This window comes from Jaculus jaculus, chromosome 1, assembly GCF_020740685.1.
Source record: "Jaculus jaculus isolate mJacJac1 chromosome 1, mJacJac1.mat.Y.cur, whole genome shotgun sequence".
Classification (NCBI taxonomy): Eukaryota; Metazoa; Chordata; class Mammalia; order Rodentia; family Dipodidae; genus Jaculus; species Jaculus jaculus.
The window spans coordinates 194,863,416-194,874,485 of NC_059102.1; the positions used below are offsets into that span (position 1 = coordinate 194,863,416).

Here is an 11,070-nt window from a genome sequence, read left to right on the forward strand (position 1 = left end):
CTTTCTGAATTGCTATGAGAAGTACTTATGGCTTATGGGATAGGACCTCCCAGTCTCGGTGGCACAGAATAGGGATATTTCTGCCCAATGTAATGTATGTGGAGTAGCTGAAATAGAACTAAACAGGATATAAACTGCAAATGTGGGCAAGACACTTTATTTTCTTTCACAAAGGATTGTAGAACAAGTCATGTAGGATCATGTTAGGCTAACCGTGTCCTGCTCCCATATCTGAATGTGGGAAACATGTTCTATGAACAACACTCAATACTTCTGGTAAGAATGCAAAAACAATTGTTTTTTAGATCAGTCATGTATTAATAACCCTGAAAACTATGGAAAGAATTACATTCACTTTAACCACTGGCCTAAGAAGCCTGAAAGAAAAACAAATTTAAAAATTGTCCAGAAGTTGGTGTGTTTAACAGTGCACTGCACCAGCACTGGGGATGATTTAATTCTAACTCTTGACAGTAGGTGGGCCTTTTTTTTTTTTTTTTGAGATTGGTTTTACATGGATCTCAGCTTTTTATACTTTGTTACAAATCAGGAAACAACCAATACTTAATAGTTGCTCCTTTTTGTCTACAGTTGTTTCTAAGTAAAATGAGTGCATTGGATGGGAGGAAGAAAGTGGAGGAGGGAGACAGACTGATCCTTCCAAGTCCAAGTGCTTTAGCCACTTGTCCTATGTTGGTCACTTCCTTTCTAGTGCATTGTACCTGTACTTTACTTCTTTCATAACAACTACCACAATACAAAATTGTAGTTAAGAGTGTCACAACATAATAGTACTTGGTCCATGCAGATGTTCTTGTTTGTGTTGCAGATCATTTAAGAGATTGATAGTCATTACCTAATAAATTATAGGGTCCTTTGATTTGAAAAGAAAGTTCAGAATATAATAGAAACAGAGAAATTAGAACCTAACGAAACACTAGCTCTAATTTACTGGCTAAATATTCCATGGTTGGTAATAATCAGACCTAGCCTTATTGGGATTCAGTCAACCATTGTTTGCTGTGCTCATTGCTGGGTACAGTTCCTGTTGCTAAGAAGACAAGGAATATTGACCACAGCGGGGGGGGGGGGGGGAATCTGCTGTCATAGAACTTAAAAAGAGTCTACTACAAAGAAGCTCTCAAAAACACAAGAAAAGTATATTTCATGTCATAAGCATTCTGGAGAAAAATCATCAGAGAATGAGGATGTGGTATGTTGGGGATGTTAGTTTAAATGTGGTCGTCAGAGGGTATTCTTTTTACACATGATTCCTGAGGAAGTCAGAGGAATATCAGGCGAAGAAAGATCTTGACCTGGAGACAATTTTTAGATATTTAAGGGACAAGTAGGAAGGAGGTAACATTTGTTTATATATATAGATCAGGAGAGTAGGGGAGGGCTCAGAAAATTAATGTCAAAGGCATCTGGGCACAGATCTAACTAAAGTCAGGGCTTTCTCTGGCAAATAATCACATGTTCTTATTCTGACCTACTGTGATGACCTACTTTGTGTCACCTTCCAACCTTTTACTCTTGAGAATGTGGCATCATCTGATAAGGTAGTTCTGGCTAGAAATCATGTAATTAAATTTGTCAGTAGAATCCAGACTCCACAAGCTCCATGGAGATTAGCAGGAAAGACATGAATGCAACATAGCATAGGAAAACTATTTGCTCTGTAACAGTATCTTTAGCAATAATGTGTAAAGTTCCTAGGGAGGGGAATAAATTCAACAATGCGTTCAGCATGTTCTGCAGTTTTAAACTTTATTTTCTTACAGTAGAAAGTACACAGATATTTTCTTGTATTTTATTTTGCTTTTAGGAAGTAGAAAGATGCAGTCCAGGTGTTTTCCTTAAATGCTAACCTTTAGCTAATAACTGGTTCTTTGGTGCCATCTTGTGGTATTATACAATGGAAACAAGTATTATTCATATCTCTTTCCTAAAATTTTATTGAAAAACAAAGAAAAATAACCCATGAGAATAGTTACTTGACAGCTCATTTAGTCTTGCCTCACATAGCAATTATTAAAAACTTTGACAGTGTTGACATAAGAAAGAGGATATTCTAACCATATCGTGTGTGTGTGTGTGTGTGTGTGTGTGTGTATACTTCATTTATAAACCACTTTTACAGAAAGAAATATAAATCTCTTAAGAGTTTGTTTTTCATGCAGAGTCTTACCCTAGCCTAGAATGGCCTGGAAATCAGTCTGTAATGCCAGGCTGGCCTTGAACTCTCAGCAGTCTTCCTTCCTGAGCCTCTTCAGTGCTGGGATTAAAAGCCTGTGCCACCATGGCCAAGAGTTTAATACATTTGTCTTATCTTCCTTATTTCTATATTTCTCCCTATAGTACACAGTGGTCTCAAAGTTGTGTCATATTCCTGTTTGCCTTTTCAGAGCCAGGATTACAGGTATGTACCACCTAACCACCATTACTTTGGTCACTTCTATATGAATATTGTCAACAATCTTCCTAAACTTAAAAATCTACTCAAGACAAGTAAATTAATTTAAAAGTGCCAACAGCCTGGGCTAGAGTGAGACCCTGCCTCGGGAAAAAAAAAAAAAAAAAGTGCTGACAGAAGCTGGGCATGATGGTGCACGCCTTTAATCCCAGCCCTCAGGAGGCAGAGGTACAAGAATCGCCATGAGTTCAAGGCCACCCTGAGACTTCAGAGTGAATTCCAGGTCAACCTGGACTAGAGTGAATAACCCTGCCCCCTGCCAAAAAGTGCCAACAGATCAGATTGTAAACAAAATATCCCACTAGCAATAAACAAGAATGGTGCATGTTTTACTTTTCTTTTTGGACAATCTGATCTACTACAGTTCCCATCATCTTTACCTTCATGGTTTTTATGTTCTTATGCTTTTGGTATCTTTTTGCAGTAGCATAAGAGATTTTTTAAATCCAATCTAGACATTCTCTTAATTAGCAATCATAGTGATTATCAAAATAAACCCTCTTTTTTAAATTAAATCTTATTAGCATTCACAACATATTTTGTATGGATATATCCTGTGTTGGTACTCTCTTTTCCCTCATTCCCTCCATTCCATTGGGGACCCTTCTCAGTGGAGTTGAAGGTATTCCCCATGGGGCTATGATTTATGCATTGTGGGAGCAGCAGTCAGTTATTTTGGGGGACAGGAATGCCTCTGGGCATGATGTCTCAACCTGAGGCTCTTACAATTTTTCCACCCCCTTGTCCACAAAATTCCCTGAGCTGTGGTATTTGAATTTTAAGTCTTATTTCAGTGATGAGGTCTTAGGAGCCTCTGGATTTCTGCTTTGGTAGGTGTTGAGTATCTGCACAGTCTGTCTGCTATACCCTGGTGCTAATTATCAGGTTCAGCATGGATGCAGCACTCTTGCTTGTCTCTCCATTCCTCTGTGGATTCAGCTGTGTCTTGGCTAAAGTGCGAGGGGTAGTTTATCTCCTTGGGTCTCACTAGCTTCTGAAAAAGGAGAGCAGATTGTCCAATGGAGAGTAAAATTAGCATTGCTTAAATTAGATAAGCATCATTACTTTAAGGAGATTTTGATGGTTGTAGCCCCTCTATTAGCCAAAGACTAGTGAGAGCTTGATACTAGAGAGCATAATCTTTGTCTCCATATGATTCTGATCTAGTTCCCAATTCCAGATATGGGTTACTTTACATGGAGTGGATATTTTAGCCAATCAGAAAGCTATTGGTTACTCACCAAGGCTGTGTGCCACTGTTGCACTGATGTGTACATCAGTTTCTAAGCTTCTGAGTAGCTTAGACCTCGGGTTGCTCAGACCACTCTTGGTCATCTTCCCCCAGTAGCTCATGTCGTGCTTTCCTGCATTAGGCAGGCTAACTCAGGACTGGCTTTCTTCTGGATTTCATTCAGGTCTCCCCATGTTCTGTGTCAGCAACATATGATATCTTCAGCAATAGGGTCTTAGCTTTTGCCTCAGATAATTAAGTGCTTTGACAAAGCTGTCTTGATTTGGGGACCTTATAGTCATCTCTCCAATCAACAACTCAGTGTGGGTAGCAATCAGTTTCTGATACTGGGAGTACTGGTCAGAGACAAAAATATTTTCTTTTAAGCTTAGCTTTCATTCCACCCTCTCCAGGGCCCTATTCTTTTCAGGTTTTCCTCCTTACTCCTTTTAAGGGTTATTTATATCTTTTAGTCTGTCTCCAAGGATAAAGGTTTCTGTGGTACCAGTTCATTTTGGACTTAATTTTGTGTTTGCTTTTCCCCCTCCCTTTTCCCTTTCCCCAAACACTTCAATCTCTGTGGTCTGGGCCTTGAGTTGCCTATCAGCTATGACAGCAACTAGACCAAGTCCGTGTTAGGCACAGCCAATAAGTGACACTGTGCAGCATTTGTCTTTCTGTGTGTGAGTTCACTGAGTATGATATGTTCCAAGTCTGTCCATTTTTCTACAGATTTCATTGTATCACTTTTTTCTTATTGCTGAGTAGAAGTGCATTTTGTAAATGAACTACAACTCCACCCAATGATAGGCACTTGGGTTAATTCCTGTTCTTAGCTATTCATTACAATTGAACAGCCATAAACATAGTTGAGCAAATATCACTGTAGTGATGCATGGAACATTTAGGATAAATGCCCAGCAAGGGAATAACTTGGTCTTTTGGTAGCTCCATGTTCATCCTTTTCAGGAATTTCCATATTGATTTTCATAGTGGTTGTACAAGTTTATATTCCCACCAACAGTGGATGAGGGTACCTCTTTCCCAACATCCTCACCACATTTGTTAGATTTTTTTTTGGAGATAGGCTCTCACTCTAGCTCAGGCTGATCTGGAATTCACTCTGTAGTCTCAGGGTGGCCTTGAACTCACTGTGATCCTCTTGCCTCTGCCTCCCGAGGGCTGGGATTAAAGATATGTACCACCATGCCCAGATTTTTAAAAGGTTACCATCTTACTGGAGTAAGATGGAAGCACATAGTTCTTTTCATTTGCATTTCCCTAATTGTTAGGGATGTTGAATACTTGAAGTGTGTGTTAGCCCTTTGTATTTCTTCCTCTGAGAACTGTATTCAGTTCTCTGCCCCATTTTTGGAGTGGGTTGTTTAATTTTTTGTTGTTTAGTTTGGTCATTTTAGGTTATTCCACAGTTTCTTCATATTCTGTTCATAAGATTTTTTGAATTTAGCAGAGTTTTTGGCCTCCTAGTCAATATCTTCTGTCTTGTCTTCCAACTCAGAGGTTCTGTTAGTGAGGAGTTCTAGAGAGGTTTTTATAAGCTCTAATTGATGTTTGTTTTCTGTTGTGTTAGTTTGCATTGTGTCCATCTCTTTTTGAGGTACAATTTCAGTTCAAGTTGTGATTTTCTTGATGCTTCCTTTAATTCATTTTTGCATTTGATCAAGTCTTCATTAATCTTAATCTACTGCTTATTGAGATCTTCCGTTTATTGAATCAGCTTCAGTTCATTTATATCTCTTTTAAAGCTTCTAACATTTTCTTCAATTCTGTTAAGCCTATTGTCAAAATCTGAGTGCTTTAAGAGATGATTTTGGTCAATTTCATTGATGCAGTTGTTGGTATTTTGATGATTTGCTTCCAGTTCAGCAATTCTTTTGATCAGGCTCACATTGATTTTTGTGTTTTAATTTTGGGATTGAATTTCTCTTGGCTTCTCTATGATTTCATTGGAGGCTTCCATTATGGGATTAAGTATTGTTGGTGGAGATCTCAGTTTTCTGGGTTTCCTTTTGTGTGTGTGTGTGTGTGTGTGTGTAGTGGTCTACCCATCTTTGAGAAACATTATATTGAGGGGGAAGCAAGTTACTTGTCCTTGTAGGATCTTTAGAGTTCTGTTTTAAATTTAAACTGGATTGGTATATGATGAGGTTATAACTGCAAATGCACAGATTGTGACAATTGCATGCACATCAAATGTATCTGGGGAATTGGGAGGTGGGGAACTATGAGCTCTAGCCTACTCACTCTACTTGCATATATTCTTCAGGACATGGGGTTCAGGGGTTGGGGAACTAGGATCCAGGAAGCTGAATAGCCAGGGACAAGAGGCTACCTCCTACAGTGGCTTGGGTACCCTCTCCCTCAGGGCCATAGGGATTTGGGTACCCAAGGGCCAGTCAATTAGGAGAGCAAAAGGCCTGCCTCTGCAGCCCTCAGGAGTGATCAGGCCACTGCCAGGCAGCAGTAGGGGTACTGGGACCAGGGAACTGAGAGATGGGAAACTAACCAGAAGATCTGGCCTACTCACTCATTGTGCACACATTTTGGAGCAGGGGATCTGGGAGTTGTGGACCCAGGGGCCATTCATTCAGAAAGGCAGAGCAAGGGGGCTTCTGCAGCAAGCTCTCAGGGTCTAGGTAGCCCCAAGCCAGCAGCTGAATTGACTGGGACCAGGAAACTGGGACGATGGGGGGGGGTGTGCTATGGAGATCTGTCCTTTTCAGTTTGTGCACGCATGTTCCAGGAAAAATGGATCTAGGAATTGGGGACCCTGGGTACTTCAATCAGGAAGGTAGAACAAGGAACCTGCTTGTACAGCAGTAAGCCCTAAGCCAGCAGCATGGGAACAGACCTGAATCAGGGAAATGGGAGGAAGGAGAGGGAGCAAAGAGATCGGGCCTACTCACTCCACATGGGCACACTTGAGCAGGGGACCCAGGAGTTCTAAAGCCTCCTGTTCTATGCTTTGTGTATGACATCTTTCTGTTTTGCTTTCATTTATTTATTTTTTTGAGGTAGGGTCTCACTCTAGTCCAGGTTGTCCTGACTATGCAGTCATGCTGGCCTTGAACTTACATCAATTATTCTACCTGAGCGTCCTCAGTGTTGGGATTAAAGTGGTGTGCCACCATGCCCAGATTAATTTTATTTTTAATTAATTGAAACTTGTTTTTTAATTTCTTAACTTAAAAATATTACTGTTCATCTTGAAATATTGCCATTCAGATATGATAAAAATTTAATTCTTGCTGAATATAGACTTCATGAGCTAGGAATTTTGCTTTGTCTGTGTGTTTGAAAAATTTTGTTAGGCACTTGATACTACATCAGTAGTTTCTCTGACAGTGTAAAGGTACTACCTATCTTCTGCATTATGCTTTAGCTTCTATGAATATATCTATCCATCTAATTTATCTTATTCTGTGGGATCCTGGTAGCTGTTAATAATGCCCCCCCCCCCCCCGAGAACACAATGAATGGCCTTAAATTTGGTATGTATCCACATGTTAGCATTTCGTGGTCACACAGCAGTGTGGCAGGAGGCCATGACCACCATTGACTCAGAGCTCCTTGATGTCACTGCCGAGGTCTGAGCAGCAGTAGTACTGACACTAGAGCCCTCCAGTCAAGGTCCTCTTGTTCCAGTAGTCAGTTCCACAATAGACCTGCTGGTTGGTCAGGGTGACCTCTGAGCCCTGCTCAAAACCTTCTTCAACAATGTTTGTAACAAATCAATTATAGGACAGGGGAAGGGCTCAGTGGAGCCATGTGTCCAAACCTGTCACCATGGGCCATTCTCCAGGTGTAACTGCAGACTTGGTTCTGGCAGGTCTGAGTCACCGGCATCAAAACTGAGCTGATGGTGTATCAGATGATGGAGACTACAGGCTGATGGCAAGTAATGAAAGGTTCCAGAACAATACAGACTCTTCCAACCTTATGGCATCTGGCTACAGCAAGGAAGTTTCGTGAAAGTATTTGGTGGTGACTGCCAATAGGAAGTAGAGGAGAGAGAAAGCACCCCTTGGTAAAGGTGGGGGGAAAAGATGGGGAAGCCCTGAACTCCTCATCCAAGGCCCATTTCAGAACAGAGGGTTACAATGGATGCCTTGGTCAAGGATAGGTAGGAACAGGATGATGGCTTGGGTGACGCTTAAGACTTAAGAAAGCAGGAATACAGGCAAGTACTCCCCCAAACCCAGCAGTCGTGACATAGCCTGCTACCTGAAGCCCTCCCATGTACTCTTAAGTGGCTGCCATGCAGGGACTGTGGCTGGAAGGCAGGGCAGGACAGGGGAGAAGGCAGACCCAGGCCATGTAACCAGTGGCAAGGTCTGTGTGAGAAGTGTCTCTTCACAGTTGTGTTAGATGTGCCCCACCACTTTTGATGGGAACTAATTCAAATATACCTTCTGGATCTTAGATGTTCAACTATGTAGACAGTGGTTACACTTGACAGAATGGTCTGTTACATAGCACAACTCACAGACTTCAAAGGGACAAAACAATTTAGTATCACACAGTGTCTTAGGATCAACTACCTTTGGGAGCTTCCTTTCTAATACTCTGAGGTCTAAGAGACCAATCTAGAAAATGCACTACTGGGGAAAATGCAGACTGCTTAGATTGGATGGGGCAGGGCCTGGTGCTCTGTGAGATTAGTTGCTGTAACACTGTCTTTCCCTTGGCAGAGTGAGTTTCATGTTCTCTTTAGACATCATGAGGGCCCGCAGCTCTTGCAGGATGGCTTTAATGCTGTAGAAGTTCTGCTACTTGGCTAGCACAGACATGGCTCTTCAGTTGCAGCACTCTATTTGAACTGTTAACTCCATTCATGTTAATTTTTGTTTCAAATTTACAAAGGGTGGTGCTCCTAGGTATTTAGGTCCACATTCTATTTTAAGGCTCTATATTCAGTTTTTGTAAATTGTTCTTGGATGCCCAATTATCATCTCTTCCATCTGGTCAGAGTCATGTCTTTGTCGTCTTCTAGACCCCAGCTAATTGTGCCATCTCCCACTTCTTTCTGGCCTTCTTCCAGTTCTTCTAACAGTTGAAAACTGTAAGGAACTTTTACTCCTGAGTTTGTGGTGGCTGCCCTCTTATGTCGCTGTCACCCCTGTTTTTCCTTCTTAAGCTGTATTTTCTATATTGATAGAACAATTTATTTTGTGAATTTCAGAAAATTCTCACAATTTATCTTATTTAGTATGACTACTTTCTTTCATCACCTTTAAAGTTTCTGATTGAGAAGGCTGAATTCCTGCTTCTCACACTTGGTCACCTCATGAATAAACCCTTCAAGATGTAGGACTTATTTCTGTGATTGCCATACAGCCTGGTGAGAAGAATAGGCCTGTATGGGTGATAATTAGGTGAGCCAGCCATGAAGCAAGTCCAGGCAAACATTTTGCTGGTTGCTAATTTGCCCCTTGTTGGTACCAAGAGCCTGTGGATGAACTCATGCAGCTGCCCCTCTGGACTATTGGGCCCAGAGACCATCTCTAGGACTTTCATTATTGCTAACCTTTGATAAAAAATTTCCCCTTTGCAGTAGAAAAATGGTTTCTGGATTTTGAAAACATTTATTTAGGCTGCTGTGACAATCCTAAAAGTTGTGTGTCCTGAAAGTCTATAATATGTTGAGAGCAGTTTGTTTTCTCTTCTCTGGTACTGGAGACTGAGCCTTCAAGAGTTAGCATTTTTCTTGCTTCTTTCTGTAGTTTTAGGGAACATTCTGCAATCCTTTCATCTGAATAGATTCTATATACCTTTACTGTTTATTTCAGCTTTTGCAATCCTGTGGATTCTCAGGTTTGGTCTTTTTGTCATATCCCAGAGCTTCTGGATGCTGTGATCATGCTTAGTAAGAGTAGGCTGCTCAATAAAAAGATGCTAAGAAATCCCAGGCAATGCTTACACTATGATAGAAAAACATAAGAAACATGAAAAAGTTAAGGCAACATGACTCCTAGTAGATCATGACCCTTCAATTACTGAACTTAAAGATACTGAAATAGGAAAATACTAGTGATGATTTCAATTTTTTTCTTTCCTGGTAAAAATAATCAATGACATGAAAGAGGATATAAATGAGGAAATGAATTTAATCTAGGACCTAAAAAGAAAATCCAGAAATGGAGAGAAACAAGTCAGTAATATGAATGAAAATGTCAGCAACATATAAGAAAACCAGCAGATAAAAGAAAATTGTGACTAAAAGCCAAATAGATTGGGAATGTTAAAACTTCAGTGAATAAAAAAAAAAGAAGAAGAGGAACTCATTAATAGACTCAACCATCTCAGGAATGGAAGATGTGGTAGTTTGAATGTGATAGTGTAAAAACTACAGCCCATAGACTCAGATGTTTTATTAACTTACAAGCTTGGAACTTGGTTCTTTAGCCACCCAGATGGAGGAGATGCCACTGGACATGAATCCTGGAGTCCTGCCCTAAGGTGTGTTTGGTGGCATATTTTTATTCTAGCACAAAGGTGTGGAGAGCAGTTTGAGCTTTGATGATTTGTGTTTACTTGTGGTAGTGTTTACTTGCTGCAGTTGTTTCTCTCTGCTTGAGTAAGCAGCTTCTCCCATCATTGATGGAGTTTCCCCTGGATTTGTAAGCTGAAATAAATTTCTTTCTCCCATAAACTGATTGGCTATTTGTCCTAGCAATGAAGGGCTAACAACAGAGTACAAGGATGACAAAGTAGTGCATGAAAATATTAATAAGAAAAGTATGACCATAACATCTAAAAATTCTGAGACATGACCAAGAGATCAAACCTTCGAATCCATTGAATTTCAGAAGAAACTAATATAACACTAAATACATATAACAGAAATTACTCTAGAGATCTAGGGAAAAATAGAATCAAACATAAGAGGTGCTTCAAACTCAAATAGGCAACTGAGAAGAACCTCTTCATTGCATATTGTAGTAGAAATGTCAAATATATGAAGTGAAATAAAAATGTTAAAATCTGAAAGAAAAATACTATGTCACAAACTCATCTAAAAAGTACAGAAATAGCAGAAAACATCAGATCTCTTCTAGCAGCCCTAAAAGCTAGGAAAGCATGGAATGATGTATTCCAAACCTTGAAAGTAAATAATTGACATCAAAGAAAATTAACAAAGAAATAAGGACATTTTAAGACAAACTAAGGCAGACCATCAAGCAAAATATATAGCATATACAAAGAGTTGCAAAAATTAAATACCAACGGTGGTTGTTTCCCCCATAAGCTTACGTGTTCTGAATGCTAAGACCCCATCTGGTGGCAATTTGGAATTGGATCCTGCTGGAGGCAATGTATTGCTAAGTGTCAGCTTATGGGT

At 40.1% G+C, this 11,070-nt stretch overlaps 1 protein-coding gene across 1 annotated transcript; it reads right to left on the reverse strand.

Annotated features, from left to right (window-relative positions):
- Positions 1-8,386: 8,386 nt before the first annotated feature.
- Positions 8,387-10,164, reverse strand: LOC101609657 (ubiquitin-conjugating enzyme E2 variant 1-like). The gene is given in 4 exon segments (XM_045142315.1): positions 8,387-8,531; positions 8,658-8,682; positions 8,685-8,838; positions 10,111-10,164. Coding segments are annotated over 4 exon segments (378 nt in total).
- Between the last annotated feature and the right edge of the window lie 906 nt (positions 10,165-11,070).